Source organism: Pantherophis guttatus, chromosome 3, assembly GCF_059756535.1.
Source record: "Pantherophis guttatus breed Tessera chromosome 3, ASM5975653v1, whole genome shotgun sequence".
NCBI classification, from domain to species: domain Eukaryota; kingdom Metazoa; phylum Chordata; class Lepidosauria; order Squamata; family Colubridae; genus Pantherophis; species Pantherophis guttatus.
In genome coordinates, this window is record NC_142065.1 from 31,408,052 (window position 1) to 31,434,216 (window position 26,165).

Consider the following 26,165-nt stretch of genomic DNA (forward strand, 5'->3'; position numbering starts at 1 on the left):
TCTCACTAGTAGTCCACATTTATGGTTTAAATTTCCCTAGCATACGTCACCTGCTCAACATTCACTAAAAGGTAACCTGTCCTACAAATATCGGCTCAGGAAAAACAAAGTTTGGTAGACTTCAGGCAAGAAATATTCCCATTAAAGTTAATTGTTTTTGTTATTAGCCAGGCTGTCTGCTCAATCCCCTTGAAATTTGCTCATCATTAAGTCTTCCTTTATAAGCAATAAGCTCATACGGCAGAATATGTTGGTGGAATCAGATTTGCAGAATTAGCAATAGCATTTAATGTTCCTCTTCTAATCTTTTAATTAGACAGCTTCAATCCAAACCACCCCCACCCCAACTCTGAAATATGCAGTGATGGCAGCCAGCTTTCCAATATGCTGGACTGCAACTGCATTGTTGCCAATTAGCATATTTAATAATCAAACTGGCTGGGGGGAATGTGTTAATTGAAGCTCAGCATATTTGAAGGGCCATCACATCATGGTAAGAAGTCTGCAGAAGCACTAATACTCAGCCAAAAAAAAAAAAATCTGTCAAGTTTTCCCCAACCTGATCTGGCATTTGCATCTTAAATAGGCAGCAGTATTTCTAATTGTTAGCCTTGTTTTATTTGTATCTTTTCCATTCCTTCAGAGCTGTACAGCTTGCCTCACAACAGCCCTGTGAGGTAGGTTATATACAGAGATAAAGACTTGCTCAACAGCAATCATAGCAGTGTGGATTAGATAGCATAAATAATGAAAGAAATCAAGATGATACTGCTGGTTCTTGGGGAATCTAAAACAGATAAAGTAATAGCTTAACTAGGCCTCTTGAAGACTTACAAACAGCTGCAAGCTTGAATTTTCAAGAACTTATCAGGCATGATTGATATAATTTCACCATTTAAGATGATCACCAGCTTTGCTACTCAGAAGAGATGCCTTGTGGCACGGATGTCAAACTTGCTGCATCACATTGCCATCACGTGTTTTGCGATGTTTTTCCCATTCACAGAGCTGGGGTGGGCATGGCCTGTGCGTGACGCATTGGCACCCCTGCCTTGTGGCTTTTCTTATTTCTATCTACTAAAGTTTCTGCATCTCACAGAAGTAGGAAAAGGTTTTGATTTTAACTAATGAAATTCCTATTTTCAAAAATGAAAACTTAATTGGCTCTTCTTCCCTGGAACATCTGTATTTTGATACAATCAATATCAGCTTAGAGAATCTCCCATATTCTCTCAGTGGTTTAACCTCATGCTAATGTCATTCAAGACTTCTCTCTCCTTATTTTCCTTTCCTGCCTTACGAAAAGCCTTGGAAATTCAGACTTCAAGGGTCCCAATTAAGATATTGATTTACAGATATCAGAGACGTGTATAGGGTGACTGACATTTAAATGCACATGCATATTTAAAATATTCAAGTACTTCTGAGAAAGGCTTTCATACTGATTGAGGTTCATATTAAACATTTTGCAAAGGCAAGCCTATGGATCTGTCCCTGATAATAGAGAAGCGGATGTGGATGTACAGTCTGTTTCCCTATCTATTGCACCATGGACCTATAGCACAGCAACATGACTCTTTGCCCCAATAACACAGGTTTGCAATTGGCTTCAGGCAATTATCGTTAACAAATATGATTTGATTTGGCAGGATCTCTCCAATCACCATGATACTCTTCAAATGAATAGCACAAGCCCCAAACAAGGCACAACTTATCCCAAACACTGCCTCTTTTACTGTTCACATCAATGAGACCCATTTCATTTGCAAGATTACACCAATGTCGCCTTCTACAGCAAAACTGTATATGTGGCTTTCATTGTCAGAAGCAAATTTACACCCACTGTAGCTTTTCTTGTGCAGTATGTCCCATGCCTTCAGGTTTATACATGTGTGTTCCCAAAGTCTCTTAGAAGAATATGCACCTAATACATTGACTGTTTCTTTCAGATAGCTGGCTTGTTTCTTAGATGGATTTATATTAGGCTGAGCTAGAGCAATGTGTTGACGTCAGCACCCTCTGGTGGACACTGGAAATATTACACAAACTGGGTTTGTACATTGCAGCTTGCTTTCTAAGTAATCCTGGATTTCTGTAAGAGCAACACATGTTGACAAAAGATAAAGGCAGTGCATTAGTTTTTTAGTCAACAATGCTCTGAGGAAGTGGCTTCAATGTTTCATAGTATATCAGATCATCTTCAGGGTTCAGACTGGCGTTCACAGATACTACCACCTGATAATGTGTAATCTTCCTTTTTATCCAAATCCATTGCCCAACTCTGCAAAGCTGAACAGAGTTGGTGGAAACTAACTAGATCCAGACATCCAGGTTTTCCACATCAATGTCCATTCATTCAGCTCATAGGTCCCTCTTGCAGGTCAATTGAAGGCAAGGACAAAACAGTATCTGTTTCCACTTATGCAAATGGCCAAGGAGGAGAATGGATATTTCTTTGCACTTAGGGCTGCCACATTCTTGGCATTCTGCTAGGCCCAAATTTTCTACACCCCACTTAGAATCAGAAACTCAGTACAATACAAATCTCAGAGGTCACAAAAGAGAAGTTGTGCTGAAAAAGTCAGTTATTTTCTCTTCCCGCACTTCCATATATTCCAAAAAGCAGAACTACATATTATTAGGGCTCTTCAAGATAGGATCAATGTCCGAGATGTGTGATTCTGTTTCAAAACACCCAGGACTTGACGAGCTTTGTCTTGCATGATCAGCTGATCCTTGGAACCACCACAAGCCACAGTTTTCCAAGCACTGGACATCTACAAAACAAAGAATATAAAGACATCCATTGTACATGCGACCAAATGATTGAGAAATACACATGAATACAGATTTGAAAGAAAAAAAAAACAAACCCTTAAATGTGGTATGAGATTCCAACCAATTTTGGATTATCAACAGTCTGCAATTAAGTTGACCAAAGCTACAAAGAATTTGTAAACTTCCCCCTGAAAAAGTGAGTGAGTGAGTGAGTGAGTGAGTTAGTTAGTTATTGGTTCAATTTATATGCTGCCCTTCTCCGGAGACTCAGGGAGGCTTACAATGCATTAAGCAAAAGCCTTCATACTTTTGTATATACCTGCTTAGTAGGGCTTTCGGCCCCCCCTAAGCGGTGTTCTTTTTATACAAAGTCAGCTTATTGCCCCCACAATCCGGGTCCTCATTTTACCTACCTCGGAAGGATGGAAGGCTGAGTCAACCTTGAGTCTGGTGAGATTTGAACTTGCAGTAATTGCAGGCAGCTGGCAGCTAAATGCTACTTAACACTTTAGTCCACTGCGTCACCAAGGCTCCTTATGACCATTTTTTACACTTATAGCCTTTGCAGCATCCCCATGGCCACGTGATTTACATTCGGATGCTTGACAACTGATTCACATATACGATGGTTTCAGTGTCCCAGGGTCACGCGATCACCTTTTGTGACCTTCTGACAAGCAAAGTCAATGGAAAAACCAGATTCACTTAACAACAGTGTTACTAATTTAACAGCTGCAGTGATTCACTTAACAAATGTGGCAAGAAAAGTTGTAAAATGGGACAAATGCACTTAACAAATGTTTCACTTAGCAACATAAATTTTGGGCTCAACTGTGGTCATAACATGAGAACTACCTGTATCCTTATTTCTAAGGCAGATAAATGGAAAGAACAACTTGGGAAGGCAACTGCCTGTTTAAACAAGAAAATGGTTCTTACAGAAGCCAACTGAGGAATCTTTGGAATATTTCCATTTTTAATAGATCATTATCACACAACAGATTTCAAACCAGACCACACATCAAAATGGCAGGAGAATGAAGCTTATGAAACGTGCAGTGGCATAGAAAGAAAAGAATAAAAAGAAGATAATGCATTTGTAATTGACAGACATGAAATCATTAAACAGGGAGACAGAATTTTTGCCATGGAATTTTTGCCCAGTGGCAACCATTATATTTTCAAAGCAGTGTATAGTAAACTGAATTACTTAAAAAATAGTGGCTGACCAAACTTTATAATCAGTTTCAAAGTACAAAGGAAGTTGACACACAATGACAAACTGCTTCCACATTGTGGCACAGAAGACTTCAGATATGTCTATGCAAGGCTTCAGGAGACAACTTAAACTTGACTGAAAGGTGACTTTTCACACTCGATTCATAAATTTAGAGATGGATCTTATAATCATATAAATTGCTCGGAACCCAGTAGAGATTTTAGCATCCCATTTTTCAAATCCCTAAGATTGTGGCATCTAGCAAATGTCCATGACTAGCTACACTTACCAGAGCTGGTACCCTGAATTTACTTTGGCTTCTTCTGGAAGATGGCACCTTCTCAGTCTTTATGTGCACAAATCCTCTGTTGAGTAAGCTGTTGTCATTCTTGCTGCTTGACAAGGAAAAGTTTAGGGACTGCAAAAGAAAATTCACGTATCAATTAACCAATGAAAAAAGCAAGTTGCCATGAAACATACTTACTGATTTCTTTCCAAGCGATTCCTATTAATACATTAGAAAGCAAGCAAAACATGTATTTAATGTAATCAGGAAATGCCCTGATCTTTCAGGCATGGTATCAGTTTTCCAAACAGGAAAAATTATTTATTTGTAATACTTTAATATGTTCAAAGTAATAATTCATCAGCATAAGATAGTCCTGGACTTACAACCATTCATTTAGTGACCACTCAAAATTACAATGGTACTAGAAAAAGAAAAGGATTTATGATCATTTTTCACACTTATGACCATTGCAGCATCCCTTTGGTCACGTGATCAAAACTCGGACGCTTGGCAACTGGCATGTATTTATGATGGTTGCAGTTTCCCGGGATCATATGATCAAGTTTTGCAACCTTCTGACAAACAAAGTCAATGGGGAAGACAGATTCACTTAACAACCGTGTTACTAAAGTGCAGTGATTCACTTAACAACTAAAGGTCGTTTAGGAAGGCAAGAAAGGTCATAAACTGGGCCAAAGCTCCCTTAACAACTGTCTTGCATAGCAACAAATAATTTGGGATCAATTGTCGTAGGTCAAGGACTATCTTTATCTTCAAGAATAAGAAAATTTCATAACAATTACTGTTGAGTAATGCAAAAGATGACAGCACTAATAAACAGACTTATTACCATAATTCAGAATAAACAATCACTTTCCCCCCTAGAAAGCTTCACCATATTGGCTGCAAAACTTCCTGGGAATCATAGAAGTAGCAGGGTATATGTCTTCCTGGTTTAGCAATTCATAAGATGGCTATGGGCTGAGTAACTGTGGTATGGACTTGTTTCTCCAGCTTTAAAAACTACTGTATTCAAATGTATTAATATGTTGCTGAAAAACATTTGTTTAATTTAACTTGTGTACTTCTTTAATTGGACAGCATTTCCCCCCATCCAACAGCCCCAAGGACCAAGTCAAGATCCCATCTGGTCCAGAGTACAAATAATTCACCTGTGCTGGCAGATTACCATACCTAGCAATTTAATATAGATTTTAAATGAAATGGGAAAGAAAGAAAGCCTCTAATCTACCAATATACTGAGTATTTAAGGGCTCAGGCTCTTCTCCCCCCACAGCTAATATTGAAATTGCCTCTTTAAGAAGAAAGGAAAGCACTGTAACATTGTGCCTTGAACTCCCAATCCTTGCAGGCAATCCAAAAGTATGCCGTGGTTGATGGCACCAAAGGCTACTGGGAAATCAAGCAGCACAAGGAGGGTTACACAGAGCATACAAGTCTCAGCACAGGTGAACCTTGTGAAGCAGCCCATGCCTGAGAAAACATAGATATTCTACTTCCCCCAGGGACTTCTATTACTGTTATATCACTGTCTCCACAACTTTCCCTCCAAAAGGGAAAATTCGGGACAGTTATCTAACACAGCCAGTTCCAGACATGAGCTCTTAAGCAGAAGTTGTATCACTACCTCCTTCAAGATGACTGGCGTATCCTTTTCACGTAAGGTGTTTAAAATTCTAGACAAATAACATCTGCTAAGGAAGCTGCCGCCGCCGCCTTATTAAAAGTAATGAATTGAATTCTTGTGCTCCAAGGAAGTTTTTGATCAAAATTGGGGCATTTTGCTATTTTAATGAAGTTCCGCACACATTTTTCTTCAATACCATTAACATTTTCCTACTCTAACTCTTGAGTCTGCAATCCCCCGCCTCATTTTTTTTTCCTACCCAGAATGTGTTTATTATATTTTTATCCACAATAAAATTGAGCCACTTATCTGCAGGCGGAGAGACGTGGTTGCTAAAAGCAACGTGGGCCCAATGCAGCTTTCCTGAAACTCAACAGAGGCCAACTATTTTGCAGGATGGATGATAATAAGCTGCTGCCTTCTAATTTATAGCATTATAGAAAAGCACATTAACAAGTCAAGTATCAATTATTACATCAGAATTAACGGTGCACAAGTACACAGTAATTTTTTTAAAAAAAAATTACATAGGAGTTTGTTGTATTTTTTTTTTAAAAAAAATACAGTTTCAAGGTAATTCATTAGCATAGACAGACAATACCTAACAGTTCTCACTAATATGCTTAAGTGCTCTTACAGAAATTGCTGTCAGAAGGAAATGTTTCATTAGCATTTCTGGTACTGAAAATTGCAGGGAAGCACAACGCACTGGTAAAGTACAAGCAAATGCTATGAGAATGAAAAACTATCAATTCTCAAACTACCTAAAAGAAGGGCAACTTCTAAAAAAGGGGGACAGCTCTTCTCTACGAAATGTTGCCAGGTTTTATGTTAAAATAGAGGTCATTTGCCAGTATTTGCAAAAACCCAGAACTGAAAACATTAAGAGTTCTTAAAGCTAAATTTGTCTTATGAAACAGGAAGAGTTTAAAGTGTGTGCATATAATTTTGCCTATACATGTATTGCCCAGTGATCCATTTTGTAAGAACATATGAAATTGCCTTCTGGAGGGAAAAAGACTGGGGAGATATCAATTTTTCCATAGCAATGGAAGAATATTGTAGCAAGGAGGTAAACAGAGATATTTTAAAATCGTTACCAGTTACCAACTTAACTCTCCATGGGATCACAGCTCACCTGAGTTCTTTTGAAGCAAATAGGGTTGGCCACAGAAGAAACAGTCAACTTCAAGTCTTCATCAATAACATCCAAAGCAAGAGATTTCCTGACCTTCTTAATTGGACTCCTGTGCAACTGAAAAAGCAATGGAATCAGAATATTAGGCTTTAACCAGGAAAAAAAAAATAGGCTAGGCACCAAGTTATGTCATATTCTAAATTTGATTTGTAGCGAATTATTGCAGAAACCTAAACAATCTGGACATGAATTAAGTTTTGGAGAATTAATTTATTTGTGCATTCCTGTCACTAAGATCCTTTCAATGCCCGTGGGAGGCAAAGCAAACCCAATGCTAATAAGATTTTCTGAGAAATATCAACACACCAAAGAAGAAGTGCACACAATAAAGAAGTGCAATATTAAGTCAAGCAAACCACAAAGATTAATGCAAAGTTTACCAGCTCCAGCATAAATTACAAACGGACAAACGTAACAAGGCTTGTTCAGTCAATGCCTTAAACTGAGGACTAATTGCTACAATTTAGGTAACGGTAAAGATTCCACTTGCACATATGTGCTAGTTGTTCCCAACTCTAGGGGGCGGTGCTCATCTCCATTTCAAAGCCGAAGAGCCAGTGCTGTCCGAAGACGTGATCATGTGGCCGGCATGACTAAACGCTAAAGGCGCATGAAATGCTGTTACCTTCCCACCAAAGGTGGTCCCTATTTTTCTATTTGCATTTTTTACGTGCTTTCGAACTGCTAGGTTGGCAGAAGCTGGGACAAGTAATGGGAGCTCACCCCGTTACGCGGCACTAGGGATTCGAACCGCTGAACTGCTGACCTTTTGATCGACAAGCTCAGCGTCTTAGCCCCTGAGCCACCGCGTCCGTTTTACATCCCTACAATTTAAATTCCTGAAATCTTAAATTTAAAATATCCAACCATAACACACTCTTTTTGCAAATTCCAAACAAATAAACTTTTTTACCAAAAAGAAATGCTCAGTGACATCTCAAGAGTTACCAGATTTACAAATCGCAGTCCTATATCAGTTTTTATAACACAGAGATAAAAAAAGATAGAACATAGTTCTAAAATACTTGGGGCATAACAGATTGATATGTTTTATAACATAGTTTTATTTTTCCCTTTGGCTCATCTTCAGGTGACTAAGAATCCTGTGATGCCTTAGAAGGAAAAATAATTTGCCAAGTACAACTCACTTTGACATGTGAAATGCAGGAGAGAGCTAGCATAACCAATTTGCTCACAGAACATGCATTCTGGCATAGTTCTGGAAAGATAAATTTCAATTATTTAAGAGTTTAAATGTAAGAGTTTTACTTAAAGACTAAGATTGACTAACCCAAAGTCAAAAAGAGTCATTTAAGAGGTGATACAGATGCAAAACAGAGGCTCAATAAGCAAAACCTATAATTCACAACACTAGAACCACACAATAAAATAACTTAGGCATATACCCACCATTCTATATCTTGTCTGCTACAGACTTTATAATCTTTGTGGAGATAAAAAGGAAGAATTTTGCTGTTTCATTGTACATTGTGCATAATGAATTATGCACTAATTATGCACTAACTAACCCTAATTATGCACTCCCAATTGCTTGAGCTATAATTGTTCCTCTTCCCAAACCTGGATAGTTAACCTTTTATTCTCAATTTCAAAATTTCATTAAATTTCAATTTCAATTTTCATTAAATTGAAAAGTCAGACTAAGTCAGTCCAAAACAGTTTATTCTTTCCTCCCTTGAAACTATTCTTCACACCATTTCTTCTATGTCTTCAGCCTACTTCCTGGGGTCTTCCTAAAGACCCCGGACAGATGATCCACAAAGGGCATCAGCAGGAATAAAGATTCCATCAGCCTGCTCTTCAACCTGGCTAGCTTCTGCAACAAGTGTTCTGACATGCTAAGGTAGAGAAGTGGAAAATTAATTTATTTTTATTTTTTATTTTATTTCTAATTTATATACCGCCCTTCTCCCTGAGGACTCAGGGCGGTGTACAGCCAAAATAAGAACATAAAATACAAATGTTAAAAAAACAGTTAAAAATATATATAAATTTGGCCCAGACATTAAGAAATCACAAAACCAATTAAAACAATTTTAAAAATTTCTTCTTAAGCCAGCCCAGCTTGCTGGAAAAAATGGGTTTTAAGGGCACGACGGAAGGCACTGAGGTCATGGATTCTCCTTATCTCAGGGGGCAACTGATTCCAGAGAGTAGGAGCCCCCACAGTGAAGGCTCTCCCCCTGGGGGTCACCAGCCTACATTGTTTGGTTGATGGCACCCTGAGGAGGCCCTCTCTGTGGGAGCGCACGGGTCGATGGGAGGTCGTCGGTAGCAGCAGGCGGTCTCGCAGATAGCTAGGCCCTATGCCATGGAGCGCTTTAAAGGTGATGACCAACACCTTGAAGCGCACCCGGAAGACCACCGGGAGCCAGTGCAGTTCGCGCAGGAGCGGTGTTACATGGGAGCGCCATGTTGCTCCCATCACTACCCGCGCTGCTGCATTCTGGACCAGTTGGAGCCTCCGGGTGCTCCTCAAGGGGAGCCCCATGTAGAGAGCGTTGCAGTAGTCAAGGCGAGAGGTGACGAGGGCGTGAGTGACTGTGCACAGGGAATCCCGATCAAAGAAAGGGCCGCAACTGGCGAATCAGGCGAATCTGACAAAAGATCCCCCTGGTTACAGCCGTCAGATGTTCCTCCAAGGACAGCTGCATATCCAGGAGGACTCCCAGATTGCGAGCCCTTTCAGTGGGGGCCAAAGACTCGCCCCCAATAGTCAGTGATGGAGTCAACTGACTATATCGGGATGCCGGGAGCCACAGCCACTCTGTCTTGGAAGGGTTGAATCTGAGCCTGTTCCTCCCCATCCAGATCCGCACAGCCTCCAGGCACTAGGACATCACTTCAAGGGCATCGTTGGGGTGGCCTGGGGTGGCCTTAATGCTCTAGCATGAATTTTAAATCAAATACCGCATGGCGCAAGTGAAATGGTGTGGATTTCCATTTGTATTTTTAAATTTTGCATTATCTGAGAAAGAAGTTCATTGTAGCATGCCAACCAGTATGGAGCAGACCTAGCTCTCTAAACTTCATAAGTTACAAGGACAATGAAAAGGAAAGATAACTTTTAGCAGACATGCTTAATCAGATGCTTACACCCTGTTTTCTCTTCTGTTTCTCTGGCTTCACGTCATCTTCTATGATCAGTTCCATTCCAGTCTCACTCCAGAGTACTTCTTTCAAATCTTCTTCAAGATTAGGTGTTTGGGGCTACAGTTTGTAATACAAAGTGGGGTGGGGAGCCAACAAGATGTGATTAATAGCAGAATCATGGCTCAAAATTTGGCATTTTGTTCTTTACCCTGAAGGAGCAGTTCCGCCCATTTCTAAAATAGTAACTTTGCCCACAGATATGAATAAACTTTATCTTATTTATTTCTAAAGATCCATATTTGGAGGGGAAAAAAAAACTGATTCCCCAAGAAAGCAGGACATAGAGGGTAGCACAAGAGCTTTGTAGAGAGTTGGGTGGATGGAGAGAAAATTGAAAGATCTCCTATCTATGGTAATCACTATTACATCTTAAAACCAAAGGAATCAACTTTTGATCTTCGGCCTAATTTCAAAAGGTCTCTGCAAATAATTAGTTCAAGCCAATACCCTACTCTGGCAGCCCACCATATGGGCAGAAACATGGAATTGTGAAGTAATGACAAGGATCATGTAGTCCAGTTCTCTATAATGTGTAGGAAAATCATTTAAACCAACCTTGAGAGAACATAAACATGAATGGGAATTAAATTTAGTCCAGGAGCTGGAATCAGTTCCTTATTAGCCTTAGACAAGAGATCTTTTTCTTGAGGCATATTAGGGGATCATTAATCCAGCAAAGGTATGAGATACAAATATAGAAAGCATCCATGAATTGGCTCAATACATACCAAAGGCCTTATTGGGCCATACTTCTCTAGAGCATTCTTAAAAGGAGTTGGCGTATGAGGTGTATTATCTGCCGTATATTTCTGATCAGGAGTTACAAATCTGAAAGCATACATGCAGAAGAGTAAAGCACTGTCACTTTTAAATGCAAGACTGGATTCAGATAAATGACAAAAGAAACAGTCAGTGAAAATACTAGTAACTATTTGGAACCGAGTTGATTTAACTTATGAGGAGGCAGGACTGCAAACCCCAACAAAGCATCACCTGCTAGCCCGCATCACCCAATGCATTTATATCCAAAGGATCTGTAAAGGAAACAAATGCTGACAATTTATGTATTTATTACATTTATTTACTGCCCATCTCACAGCAATCATCATAAGAGCCGTAGTGGCACAGTGATTAGAATGCAGTACTGCAGTCTATTTCTGCTGACTGCCGGCTGCTTGCAATTTTCCAGCTTGAATCTCACCAGGCTCAAGGTTGACTCAGCCTTCCATTCTTCAGAGGTTGGTAAAATGAGGACCCAAGATTGTTGGGGGAAATATGCTGACTCTGTAAACCGCTTAGAGGGCTGTAAAGGCACTATGAAGCAATATATAAGTCTAAGAGCTGTTGCTATTTGTAGTAAGATATTATTCTGACCTAGGCTTCCCAAGAGCATGAAACAGACTCCTTGTCCCGACAAAAAACCCTTTTTATTAAGTCACTGTGAATTCTTCTCATTCACATCCAGCAGTCTTTCAAGGGAGAATTTACAGTCACAGACCTTATCTGGCTTGGAGAACTGTCAGGCCGATATCTTCAAAACTTGGCAAGGAGCCTCGGAGAGTCACGAACCAATTAAGCAAACTAATTGTTTCCTACAAACTCCCCTCCCCTTTCGCTTCTCTTTATTCCCTCTGGGAGGGGCCATTCATCGTCCCAAGTCGACCCTTGTTCTTTAGCTGTTCCCTTTGTCTGGCAACTTTGAGCATGTGCACACTGGGAACAGGCTCCAGCTGTTCATCTGCCTGATATCTGACTCCGAAGGCAACTGATAACTGGCATACAGCCCTGGCCCCCCTCTCTGCCTCTAACGCAGAGCCCTCATCAGAGCCTTCCCCAGACTCCAGGACTGGCCCATGTTCCTCCCCAACTTCCTCACTGTCCGAATCTGCTGCCAGCTCTGCTGGTCGCTGGCGGACAACAACAGATATTTCCAATGTGCATTATTTCACTTTAAAGCATACAAAAAGTCCCTCTTGTTCTCTCTTATCGCCTGTATACATTGCCTAAGCCTCTTGGATCAGAAGGTGCAGCTTGGGAGGAGAAAGACAGAAAGGAGACTTACACAGAGGTCTTCTGCAGTAGTGGGGTCTTGTCCCTGTGCAGTGGGGTTGTCACAATCACCTTCTGGCTACAAACGGGTGTGGAAGTTAAGGAAGGGTTCTCCAAATCAAAAGTGTCTTGTTTGGTCCATAAATTCAGGAACTATAAGGTAAAAGAAATTAATATTTTATTTTTCAAAAGGCATAAGGGATCTCTCCAAGTAATTCGATGAATGTTGCGGAGACAAGGTCACAGGATCAAAGGGAAAATGAAAACACGAACATACCATACTTTTCTGAGTATAAGACACACCTTTTTCCCAAAAAAAAGAGGGTGAAAATCTGGGTGCGTCTTATACTCCAAATGTAGCCCCGCCCAGCCTCGCAAATGGAGATTTCAGACGTTGAAAGAAGCCTCTGAAACGGAGCTTCAGAAAAAAAGCCTCAGAAAGGCTTTCATCTAAAATAATATGGCAAGCAACAAAAGAAGAATCAGTAAAGGTTCTAACCAAACTATGCTAACAAATCTGGAGAATGACACAATAACCAACAGATTGGAAGAGGTTAATCTACATACCAATACCAAAGAAAGGATTTGAACAGAATACAAATAGTCCTTCAGAATAAAAGCCTCTGAAAGAAACTTCAGAAAAAAAGCCTCCAAACAGAGCTTCAGAAAAAAAGCCTTTTTTTATGAAGCTGTTTCGGAGACTTTCAGAGGCAGAAAAAAAAGTTTTTTCTGAAACAGAGTTTCAGAAGTTTCAGAGGCAGAAAAAAAAGCAAGGCACAGAGCACGAACCTGTTGCTAAAATTCACCTCTGAGAACAGCTGATTGGGGGTATTCCAGGAGGCCGATCCACTCACCAATCAGCTTTTTTCTTATTTTCCTCCCCAAAAACTAAGGTGCATCTTATACTCCGGTGCATCTTATACTCCGAAAAATATGGTAATCCCGCATTTTACAAGAACTTCAGAGGACTGAGCAGTGTGTCTACTCTGCAATATCCTGCTCACTCTCATACCTGCAAGATATAAATTCTGCCATACTTTCACACAATGTATAATTTTAAATCCTCAGCCTCTCACCCTAGCAACTCTTCTCAGAAACCATGCAGATAGGCACAAATGTATAGAGCAGTGATCTGACGCACTATAAAGAAACATTTTCTGTTCCAAATACGCAGCCTGTCACTTCTAAAACACCCTAAAATTCATCTCGATTTCAATAGAAAGCATCCAAAAAGCAGAGGATAGAGGAAAAGGGGGAAAAAAGCTCTTTATCTTCATTTTAGGTTCCATCATATGCCGTAATTACTGATGCCTTTACACAGCAGGCTCACACAGTGAGATCTGTTTTGTCTCTGTGCTAAAGCCATCTGACGGTGAGTAGTCTATTCACAGAAATATCAAAAAAACAGGAATATCAGTTCCTTATAATAATAATAATAAAACTTTTCCAGACAGAAGGCTCTAGAGCTCATGAAAGGAAGTTAGATTTGTGGCCTGATTTATTTCCACACATTAATATGTTTCCCCTCCATACTAATCTGGAAGAGTTGGTATAGAAGAGAACTGTTACTTAACAGTTCAGGGCAATTGTCTTGCTTCCCAGTTGGGCTCAAAAATTGCAAATAAGCCAAAAATAGAGGAAGAATCCTCTAGGAAGGAATTGTTTCCTCTTCTTGGCTTCTGGCTTAGAGTAAAAAGCTATAATTCAATAGAAACACATTAACAATTCCTGGACATATTAGTTGAAATTCTGCCAGTCAGTATTGGATTTAATAGAATGGACTAACTCAGTAAAGTCAGCTTATGAATAAGGAAGAAAATACCTTTTCAAATCATTTCTCTTACTTTGAGACATGGGAACGGAGGTAAATGTATATGTGTAATCCAATGCTAAATTTAAATCCCTATAGCTTTTAATACTAAATTCTAATTATTAATTAGTCAATATCAGGTCAGGTCAATATCAAAGAATGCATTTTCAAATCTTAAAAACTGATATAACAGGAGGGCTTCCATATTGGCAATAAACATGACACAGGATGTCAGTATGGAAGTACCTGGTAACAGTTTTACAACAAACATCCAACAGCATTTGTCTATGTTCAATCATCTGTAAGAAGCAAGATCCTCAGGGCACTTTCTATCTTAAATGTTATTGAGGCCAAGCAAAAAAGGCCCAAGTTGCTATTGTTGGACTCATAAATTCAAAAAAACACAAAATTACAAAACAAGGCTGGAGATGAAGGACAATATCCATCTCAAATAAATGCCTAACTCAGGAATGTCAAACTGGTGGCCCGCGGGCCAGATGTGTCATGAATAGGCCACGCCCGCCCCAGCTCAATGAAGGGGGAAACGTCGCCAAAAGTCACATGACAGCAACGTGATACAGCAAGTTTGACACCTGTGGCCAATTGTAAGAATACATTCCAAGAAGTCCATACAAATTTCACCCATGGAGAAAATCTTTTGTAAGCAGAAACTCAAGAGGAAGAACTTGAACAAATCAAACCCAAAACAGTCACTGATGGTATTTTATCAACTTTAGAGCCACAAGCGGTCTGCATTCTACACATCTTAAAGTCGCTGAGGTTGAGGAACACTTCTTAGGGATAAAAAAACCCCAAATATGATGCAGAAGAAAACAGGGTGCCCTAAAGTGAGAATCCGGAGGCTATGATGTACAAGATTACTACCAGGTAGTCCTTGACTTACGATTTGTTTAATGACTGTTCAAAGTTACAAAATTGCTTAAAAATGTTACTTGCAACTGGCCCTCACATTTAAGATTGTTACAGTGTCCCCATGGTCCTGTGATCACCATTTCTGATCTTCCCAGGAGACTTCCAACAAGCAAAGTCAATGGAGGAAGCCGGGTTGTTTAATGACTGCAGCAAAAAGGTTGTAAAATTGATCACAATTCATTTAATGACCATATTGCTCAGTGAAGGAAGTTCCAGTCCCCACTATGGTTGTAAATCAAGGACTACCTGTACTGTAGAAAAATTGCCTTGGCTTGCAAAAGATTGCCACCTATTTCTGATTTTATCAGGATATAAGCAGGCCAATTTCTAACATTTAAAAGCATGGTTTTGTGTATCATTTTCATCTCATACCAAGCTGAATTTTCATCAAACTAATGTCCTGTGCTACAATTACAACATCCAAAATTCCCAATCAGTTTGGCCAGTTTCTGTCAATTAGCTATTTTAGCCAGCAATTCTGGAAGGTGCAGACTTCATCAAATTAAAAATCCAGATAGGAAAAGATAACCCAATCTTTCTTGCAAACAGTGCAAAAGTCTATATAGTTACTGATGACTGCTTTTCATTAGTCTGAATTCCCTCCTTAAAAATAGGTTTCAAATGAAGTCTGACACCTTTCACTCCTATAAGCACACATTCCACCAAAAACAGGATGCTGTCAATTGTCAAAAATTGACCATTATATCATTAAACAAAAGAGAGCACCTTGCAGTGGTGAAATCCATTTTTTTTTTCTACCGGTTCTGTGGGTGTGACTTGGTAGGCGTGGCAGGGGAAGGATATTGCAAAATCTCCATTCCCAACCCACTCCAGGGGAAGGATACTGCAAAATCCTCCATTCCCTCCTCACTTCTAGGGAAAGGATATTGCAAAATCTCCATTTTCACCCCACTCTGGGGCCAGCCAACTACTAAAAAATTCCACTACCGGTTCTCCAGAACCTGTCAGAACCTGCTGGATTTCACCCCTGGCATCTTGGCACAATTAGCCTTTATCTTGTTCTTTTTTGTCCACCTCGTTGCCAATTTATACCAACCTACCTGGGATGGGGAGAATGGCAAAGTTTTGACAGGGGTGCTTTTAACCGGAGTGCTCTTGGGTGTCATACAGGAATCAAGGAAGGAAAGGCTTGTACTGGTGCCACGCTCCAAAACTGGCGAGAGACTTATTTTCCTCTTCTTTTGCCTCTTGAGCACAGCAGGGGGGGTGCCAAAGCTCATGTCTGTGCAAGGTGAAATGGGGATAAGTTCACCCTTGCTCCCTTTGCTGAGATCCGAAATGGTGTGGCCATCTAAACGGTACTCTGTTACATTCTGTGATGAGCAGTAGGGTTTTATAGAGGCTTGCCTCTCCGGACTGTTGCTGTTACTTGCAGACAGATCATCAGGTAGGTCAAACTGAGAGAGATCACACCAGCCATCTGGGTCCTGCCAGAATAGGAATGTTCAGAATAAGATCCTGATCTAAGACAAGGCTGCAAATAACAAACACAGGAAGAGACAAAAAAATTCTGCTAATAGCTTTGCGTTATGAGATAGTTTTATTATCACAGCAGCCGAAATCAATCCATAAGCCTCTTATGGAAGGTTCTAGATCTATTTCCTGCACTGCTTTAGCGCCTGTTGGTAGATAGATTTTGAGTACACTTGTTCTGACCTAGGCTTCCCAAGAGCATGAAGCAGACTTCTTGTCCTGACAAAAAACCCTTTTTATTAAGTTACTGTGAATTCTTCTCATTCACATCCAGCAAAGACTTTCATGGGAGAATTTACAGTCACAGACCTTATCTGGCTTGGAGAGCTGCCAGGCCGATATCTTCAAAACTTGGCAAGGAGTCACGAACCAATTAAGCAAACTAATTGCCTCCTGCAAACTCCACTCCCCTTTCGCTCCTCTTTTATCCCCTCTAGGAGGGGGCCATTCATTGTCCACCTGTGGCCTTACTCCCAAGCTGACTCTTGTTCTTTAGCTATTCCCTTCGTCTGGCAACTTTGAGCATGCACACATTGGGAACAGGTTCCAGTTGTTCGTCTGCCTCACTGATATCTGACTCCGAAGGCAGCTGATAAGTGGCATACAGCCCTGGTCCTCTCTCTGCCTCCGACGCAGAGCCCTCATCAGAGCCTTCCCCAGACTCCAGGACTGGCCCATGTTCCTCCCCAACCTCGTCACTGCCAGCTCCATTGGCACTGAATCTGCTGCTAGCTCCATTGGCCGCTGGCGGGCCATAACATCACTAAAGACAACTGAGCCAACTCACCTAGCCAGCACTTCTAAATTAGATATAGAATTTGGAATTTTCTCCATTCATAATCCAGTATCTTAACCATTATATTCAGTTTATGGAAATGGATATAACAGTGGTCACATATAAATCAGCAAATCACTAATAAATCACAAAACATTAAAATCAAATCAAAATCAGCAAAGATATACTGTATATACATTCAAAGATACATTTACACTAAGTTTAAGCCAATAACAATGGAAATCAGATTCACTACAATACATATCCAGAGCCCCCCTCCATCAAAATGACTGTTTCCTTCAAATAACCTCCTGCCGCATTCTCTTCCTACCCTTGGTTATATAGTTCAAATTTGGCAACCTTAAGATCTATAGACTTCTCACTCCTTTGCTGGCTGTGGGATTCTGGGAGTTAAAAGTCTATAGATCTTAAGGTCGCCTAATTTGAAAAACACTGAGTTAGTTTATCAAAATATTCAATTAAGCCATGTCTTACAGATTCAATCATGTCCAGGGCTTCTGAAATAGCTGGAGCTGCAGCAGTACATAAATAATTGCCTGATTCAACCACCCATGTGCACACAGAACTCCCATTCAAAGGATCCTCTGGCACCATGGTTTCTGATGCTTCATTGTCACTGGGCTCCACTAGGCTTTCAAGCATTGGCTCAGACGGCAACATCTGTAGATCTGCTGGCTCTTCATCAGCGACTTCTTCCTTCTTTATTTCCAAAGTCTGGACAGGCCAGTTGGTCAAAAACTGCTGCTGTAAAAGATAAGTGAAGATTTGTACCACTGTAAACAAAAACATTGTTTATGTTCCAAGCTGTAGATCAGAGGTCTTCAAACTTGGCAGCTTTAAGACTTGTGGACTTCAACACTCAGAATTCTCCAGCCAGCTATGTTATGCTGGCTGAAGAATTCTGGGAGTTGAAGTCCACAAGTCTTAAAGCTGCCAAGTTTGAAGACGTCTGCTTTAGATTGTAAAATCAGAGGTAGGAAGAACACAGATAAGACCTACCGTATTTTCTTCATATCAAACAAATGCAGAAAACAATATTTTTTGTAAATCCAGATGTTGGATTTCAAGTCTGTCACCACCAATATGGTCAAAACTGATAGGAGCTTCTTACCCTACTTCTGAAGCAACAGTCACTTCAATGCTTTTAATTTTATTTTCTTTCTTGCTTCCAAATGCTATCTCCCTCCTAGCCCTTTACAGAGCTAAGCCTTGTAGAAAGGAAGATTGCATCCAAATCTCAGCATTCTGGAGATAAAATATTTCATTCTATCTGGAAACATTCTGCTCCCACCCACCCACCCCCGGAATGTAGTGACTTAGCAATTTTGGGTATAGCTTGTAGTTTTTTGGAATAAATCTTCTAGAAGACAAAGTTATTTGTGATGTTACAAGTGTGACCATTCATGCCATGAAAAAGAATATTCCAGAAATATTGTACCTTACAATTCTAACCCTAAAAATGTTGCATCTTGCACATCCATACTTCATCAAGCACTACAATACACAATCTTCTTCAAAACTAAGCTTGTTATTCAAACGTTCAATAGGCAGCTGAAAGATAAAATGTTTTGCACTACCTGATTTTCCCCTTCTGGTGTATTTTGTCCTTCATTGCCTTCTACCTCCACGAGCAAATAAAGAGGTTTGGATTCTTTTGCTTCATTAAGAAAGCCTCCTGTGTCCACCTTCCTTTTGATTGTAGAATTCCAATGGTTTTTCACAGCGTTATCAGTCCTTTAAAAATAGACAATAAATACGTGCAGAATTAGCAAGGAGAAGCAGCAGCAGCAGCAAGCGCTGTTATCCTGAAAGATGGCTGCTTCAACAGCCTTTAAACGTACCTTCCAGGGAGCAGCTTGGCAATCTCAGCCCACCGGTTTCCAAGTATCTTGTGAGCCTCACATATTATGCGGTCTTCCTCTTCCGTCCAGGATGATTTCTTGACTTCAGGATTCAGGTGGTTGTGCCAGCGTTCCCGACATTGCTTTCCTAGCCGGCCTTTCAAATGTTTGGCTATGAGCGTCCATTGCTTTGTGCCATACTTTTTCACCAATTCAATGACCTCATCACAAATATAGAATGGTTACATTTAGTTTTATTAGATGCACTTTTGATCATTGACATTCAACCATTATACAAGGATCTACAGCAGAGGTCTTCAAACGTGGCAGCTTTAAGACTTGTGGACTTCAACTCCCAGAATTCTCCAGCAGCATAGTTGAAGACCTCTGATCTACAGTATGTGGAAAGATGCAATTAAGCAGGGCCATGCATTTCTGATCCACTTTGGGCGATGTTGGCTAAAGACACTCATTTTTGTTTTTAGGCTCTCTTTAGAACTGGGGAAACTACCCAACTCGAGGATAAGGGTTTAATATCTTGAATGGGCAAAATCAGCATTTTAAGCCCTGTAAGGCATTTCAAGGCATAACACTTTCTAAAAAAAATAATTTAAAAATTGTCCAACATTGGGGATATGAAAGGAGTATTGGAGAGCCCAGATAGTTCAAACTGCAACAAATGTTTGGATTCTCATTATACTACAAAATTTTATATTGTGTGAAGGGGGCAAAATATTTGAATTATATCTCTTATCTTCCAATGGGAAGTTGAATTCAGGCCGACATCCATCATACTTATAGATATAAACCCAGATTTCCTGCCAATGTTCTGGCTGCAAGGGCCCTAGGTTGTGAAAGACTTGCTTGCGAATTATGCCCAGCAATTCCTCCACTTCTTATATTAGGCATCCTGCAGCTCCCTATCACAAAGAAGACAACATTTCAGTTCCTCAGCTCCAAAAGTAACTACTGAATAATGAATTACCTTCTGATCTTCTTGTTTAGTCCATGGGCCTTTCACAAGAACAGGGTTTAGCACTCTTAGCCAGCGATACTGACATTGCTGTTCAGTGCGGTTCTATGAGCAAATTTAAAAAGGTTTATGTTAAATGAAACTTTAGTAAGACAGAAATAAAAATCGAAAGCAAGAGAGACATGCATTAGCACTTTAACCAGCAGCTACATTTCTGCAAATTTGGCTTTCAATTGTTTCTGCAGATAGGGGAAACAACAAGAAGTATATTCAACTGAAAAATTCCACTTACAGGAAAATGACTTGCTAGAAATTTCCAGTCATGTCCAAACTGTGTCACCAGGGAATTCAATAGCTCATCCTAAAAAGAGCAAGATTGTCAGGATATGTCACAACCTAACACAAAATAAGGAACAGAATCTTGAATTCTTATGTGATTTGACCACACTGAACAACTATCCATAGGTAGCAGGTTACACTGCTATCACAAAGTACACAATGCAGCAGGAATAGCACATAGGATCCGATAGAAGCAAATACTCTGTCTAAATGGCCAACTCTGATGTATGGAGAAATATAAAACTTCAATTGCTCCCTTCAAGAACTTTCAAGATCCCCAGACTTGATTGCAGATTATACAATAAAATATTACCTTACAGAAATTCTATACACATAATACAGGGATTTTATAACAGGAAGCAGAAAGAACCCGGATAGGTCTATATAATTTATCAGGAACTAAATGCCTCTTTAACTTTTGCTCTGGATTTCGCTTCATAGGAAAATATCCAAAATGAAGATTACAAACAGAAGCAAACACAGAGCTCTGGCAAATATTTACTATCCAAAGAGCTGACTCATACATGCATTTTTGGTATTACAGAGTGTCTTTGATTTACAACCAAAATTGGGAATTCATTTTCTGTTGCTAAGCAAGGGGATTGTTTAAGTGAGTCATGCAAAATTTTATGACTTTTGCCAAAGTGAATCACTATAGTTATTAAGTAAATCATATAATTGCTAAGTGAATCTGGCTTCTCCCACTGAATGTCAGAAGCTAAGTCACAAATTGTGATCACATGACCCTGGGACACAGCAACCATTGTAAACATCCTAGTTGCCAAGTGCCTGAATTTTGATCATGTGACCCTGGAGATGCTACAACAGTTTTAAGTGTGAAGATCAGTTATATGTCATGTTTTCCAGTGCCACTGTAACTTTTGATGGTTGCTAAATAAATAGCTGTTAAGGACTACTTGCTTTTTTCACTTATAATTTGGTCAATAACAAAATGTGTCTGTGTTCCAATCATGTACTGGTTTATGAAAATGTTAAGCATGCTTTTAATAATTCAAAAGCAGGCTAATCCGGTTTATTTACTATATTTGTATCCAAACTTGTCAATGGATCTTTTCTTATGCATTCACCTCTTTCAGAGGCTCACACCTGCTTGGCCCAAGGCCAATCTCCCCAGTTTTTCCTTATGAATAACACAATACATACTTCTTCACGAGACCACTTGACTTTACATCTGTTATCCCGTCGGTCTATCACATCTGAATCCTGGTAAAGCAGTTCTTCTTGCTCTTCACTATTATAAACAGGTTTTAAAAGAGAGGGAAATGTTATATTTAAACATTCACTTACAAATACTAATTCATTTCTATCTAGTTTAGCAAAATAAAACACTTTGGCAAAATCTTCACCTGCAAACACTCAGTTCTTCAAATCACTTTACGCAGATTGGTATCCCTATACCCGTGATGGCGAACCTGTGGCACGCAGCTCCCTCTCTGTAGGCACACGAGCCATTGCCCCAGTTCAGCTTTGCCACGCATGCGCGCGTGCCTCCCTCTGGCCAGCTGGTCATCAGGTCTCTGCTGTGCATGCATGGCAGGGCACGTGCGGGAGGCCCCATGTGTATGCACAGGGGGTCGTGCATGTGCAGGAGGGGTGCAGAGATGCACAGGGCCTCACGCCCATTGCATTTTGGGGGTTTGGGCACGCACACGCACTTTGGGCACTCAATCCGGAAAAGGTTAGCCATCACTGCCCTATACACTGGACTAATCCATACAATGCTGTGGAAGCCAAAGGAAAAAAATTACGTATACATTCTATAGCCATCCTGACATTTCAAAATGTCTTCACAATGAAGCTTTAGAAACACTGATCTCATCTGTAAATCTGTCAGTTGCCCTCATGCTTGGAATTTTCTCTTTGGAAATCCGCCAAAGCCCACGCCTGAACAGCTTCCGGCTTCCTATATTTTAACTTGCTTTTCATAACCAGAAACAGGATAGTATTATTGATCTAGAACGTACCCCAGAATCCTTGCAACAGCCTGGGAAATAAAGCCAACAAGTCAAATTCATTCCTATCATGAGATCAGTAGCTAAGATATTTCTTTAATCTGTGAGCTTAAAACAGAGCCCTTCACATTAGAGTCTAATGTGCTATAAATCCATACCCAGAGCATTTAACTCCTTGGGATTTAAAAAAAATCTTGACTCAATCATTACAGTACCTCTTACAGGCGGAGATCCCACTATCATTATGGTTTCAACTGCTCCCCCCCATCTCATTTCATCAAAATCCTAAAACTATGAACTTGAAACTTGAAAGGCCCTTATTAAGGTCATCCCAAAGGTGCTTTTTCAAGAAGCTTCTGCTTTTTCTTTGAAGATGTTTCGCTTCTTGTATAAGCTTCTGAAGAAGCGTCTTGGGTGAGAAGCGAAAGGCCTTCAAAGAAAAACCAAAAGGCCAGTTGCCTCCCGAAAAAGCACCTTTGGGACAACCATGACCTGGATGATTGAGAATCCCCATAGACACTTATGAAGGTCAGGAGCTAAGGCCACGTTTTTCAAGCAGGTTCTTTGGGGGTGGAAGGAGAAGGAACCAGGTTGGAGAGAACGTCCCTTCTCAACCCGGAGCAATGCGTCCTAGACAAAAAGGGCCCAACCTATTTTCCTCTCTTCCCCACCCCACCCCACCCCCAGCCGCAGCCTGGAGGGAAAAAAAAGGGTTGCTTTGCCGCCCAGGCATTTCACGCGAGCCATTTTCATCTCTCCATTTCAGATAACCCTCAGCGTCCCCCCTTCCTCCTCCTCCTCTTCCTCCCCAGCAGATTGGCAATCTATATGGACGCATCTGCCACGTTTGCTCCATAGGTTCATTCGCTTCATAAACCCACCGCCGGGAAGGGAAGCGTGGGGTGGATGGGGAGAGAAGCGGCGGGATAAATGGACGAAACGGAGCAAGCGCTTTCGGGTTTGGGGAGGTGGGGGGGAGAGGAGAGAAGGAAGGTGGGAATTGGCTCCAGAAAAGGCGGGAGGGGAGAAGCAACCCCCCTACCCCGGTCTATCTCTGCGCAGCCCTCCCAAAAATGCACGGCTTCCCCGCAACTCACCAGCGAGCCCGACGAGACATTCTGCTGCCTTCCAGCTTTTGCAGGAAAATCATAAAACAAGCCACAGAAGTTTTCAAATGACTGGCTTTAGGGGAAAAAAGCCACACCGGGGACCCGACGGAGAAGTCGCCGCCACCGCCAGGGCTGAGCAAAAAAAAAAAAAATGCCGCTAAACCTTCCCAAAGCAGAGCGCGCTCAGCCAACTCCGGCGCAACTGCAAGCGCGCTCGCTCGGCCGCCTCCCGCCCGGGAACCCAAAAGCGGACTTTTCTATCTCGCGCCAACCCCGCCGCAACCAGCCACCTTTTCCGGCGTGGTGACGCGCCTGATGACGCGGCCGAGAGCCGTGTTGATAGGAAGGCGGGTTGGTGGGCTGGGAGAAAGTGGCGCGCGCGGGCAAGTTGGGGGTTTTGTATTTTCCTTTTTAAGAAAGAAAAGCAAAACATTCCTGCAGTGCTCGACCAAAAGAAAACAAAGAAAGAAAGAAAGAATTACGGCCTCTGGTAGCAAAGGCAGAGTCAACCATGCATCCGCTGTAAAATCGATAGCTTCAGGCGGCCAAAATGGGTCTTTTAGTACGGAGCGTTCTATCAAAAAACCATAGCGGCCGCGTTGGTTCTAAAAGAACAAATAAAGAGCCAAAAAATTCCACATCAAGCCAATACATTTTAAGTTACCTGAGTATAAGGTTAACTGTTACGAATATGCTAGGACGTTTCATCAAGCAAGGTTCATAAAAGGGTATTTACGGTACAGAAATGGCTAGTCTTCCAAAAAGAAGTACCATATGTAGCGCTTAATAATAATAATAATAATAATAATAATAATAATAATAATAATAATAATAATAATAATAATAATAATAATGTCTTAGTCGTACAGATTCGGAAGGCTACAACAACTGCAGCCGCCATGGATATTGTGGGGGTTGATGGGTGTTGTAGTTTTAACATTTAAAAGGGACCTTAGTTGGATAAAGACTTCCACTTATATATTTTTCTGTATCTGCTCTATTTGAAAAATGGTGGGTTCATGCAAGGCAATAAATGACATGTCATATTTTGCAAACAATGGCTATGCTAAGCCAAAACCCAAAACTACATATTAATTTAATGAGTAGTGTGAAAAACCAGGAACAGGCTTCACAGTCACCTGACAAGAAATTATGACATTCCATATCCCAAATAGTAAAATTTATGTTATTTGAGTAAATAATTTATATCATTTACATGATGGCATTTTGTCCATGTACTGTCACTAGTTGCTTCCCTGCAGATTCTCAAGCTAATGGTAGCTCAGAGAGCACCATGGACTCCAGAGTTTGAAGCATAAGATCCATACAAGAGATAATATAGAAATGGGCTTGCTGTTTCAAGATATATTTCTTAAGGATTAACTGTGGTGTACTTTCAACCTTGCAGCTCAACAGGAAATGCAAATTGTAAATCTATTCAGATCCATTTTGGTTTCTGCAAGGCTGATTTTTTGTTGTTGTTAGAAATTAAACCTCTGCAGTCCTTTAAGCCGCTAGGAAAAAAATACTTGTTTCTTTTGCCTTTTACCCAGTTTTGACAGTCATAATTGACTTCCATAAGCAATTAAAGGGATACAGTAACCCAGGGGTGAAATCCAGCAGGTTCTGACAGGTTCTGGAGAACCAGTAGCAGAAATTTTGAGCAGTTTGGAGAACCGGCAAATACCACCTCTGGCTGGCCCCAGAATGGGGTGGGAATGGAGATTTTGCAATATCCTTCCCCCAGGAGTGGGGAGGGAATGGGGATTTTGCAGTATCCTTCTCCTGCCACACTCACAAACCCACTCCACACCCACCAAGCCACAGCCACAGAACTGGTAGTAAAAAAAAATGATTTCCCCACTGCAGTAACCCCATTCATGATGGAAAAACTGGCAGTGACAGTTTTATACCTTATAGAACAAAATAGGTTCAAAATGGGCTAAAAATAATAAAACACATTTAACATGGAAGAGTGGAAAATTCTTCATATAGGGAACACAAGTCAAATTCACAGATAGATGATGGGGGATGCCTGACTTGACAATAGTATTTGTAAGAGGATCTTTATAGGATATCACTCAAAAGGCTCAAGTCTTTTCTATTATCACAGAGTGCAGGACATGGAATGCTGCTGTTAAATGAGAACCTAGATTTCACCTGAATATTAAACATGTCTACACAACAAGACTAATTTGACAGAAGAACCAATATCTCAAAAACATAGTGAATGTCCTTCCTCATGGTGTTTTTAAGCAGAAAAGAGAGGTTTGTCTGTCACAGATGCTTTAATTTGGCTTCCTGCACAGATCAGATGGTTGAATTTAATACTTAAATGATCTTTTCCACAAATTAAACCAATTCAGGAAGTTAAAATTAAACACATGTGGATGCTTAGCTGAAGAAGGATTTTTTTTGATTCAAGAAATATGGCATATTTGCTCTTTTATTTGCATTAAAATCAGTACCAAAACTCCTATGTTCAGCCAAAGATGTACATCATTTGTAAATGATTGATGGTCTCTAGAAATCTGTTGGCTTC

General features: G+C 40.5%; 1 protein-coding gene across 2 annotated transcripts; it reads right to left on the reverse strand.

Moving 5' to 3' along the window:
- Positions 1 to 595: 595 nt before the first annotated feature.
- On the reverse strand, positions 596 to 24,238 carry MYBL2 (MYB proto-oncogene like 2). 2 transcript variants are annotated; one of them, XM_034413974.3, is made up of 14 exons: positions 23,612 to 24,238; positions 21,706 to 21,793; positions 20,495 to 20,563; positions 20,215 to 20,307; positions 19,230 to 19,450; positions 18,966 to 19,122; positions 17,863 to 18,132; positions 16,160 to 16,546; positions 12,369 to 12,508; positions 11,035 to 11,134; positions 10,250 to 10,363; positions 7,073 to 7,189; positions 4,287 to 4,415; positions 596 to 2,777 (listed from the first exon to the last, which is right to left on the reverse strand). In XM_034413974.3, exons 1-14 carry the CDS (start codon positions 23,662 to 23,664, stop codon positions 2,649 to 2,651), a joined length of 2,067 nt encoding a protein of 688 aa, XP_034269865.1. In that variant the 5' UTR covers positions 23,665 to 24,238; the 3' UTR covers positions 596 to 2,648. The 2 variants fall into 2 exon arrangements, with proteins under 2 accessions (XP_034269865.1, XP_034269866.1); XM_034413975.3 differs by having other exon boundaries at positions 17,863 to 18,129; positions 23,612 to 23,940.
- Positions 24,239 to 26,165: the final 1,927 nt, after the last annotated feature.

Bases quoted from the DNA above. Each gene is read 5' to 3' on its own strand.
- MYBL2 (XM_034413974.3), bottom strand. From the start codon at position 23,664: ATGATTTTCCTGCAAAAGCTGGAAGGCAGCAGAATGTCTCGTCGGGCT. The intron at 21,794-23,611 runs GTGAGTTGCGGG...TGTTTATAATAG, and splicing joins ATGTCTCGTCGGGCTCGCTG to TGAAGAGCAAGAAGAACTGC. The intron at 4,416-7,072 runs GTGAGCTGTGAT...TTTCTTTTGCAG, and splicing joins TTTGCTTCAAAAGAACTCAG to TCCCTAAACTTTTCCTTGTC.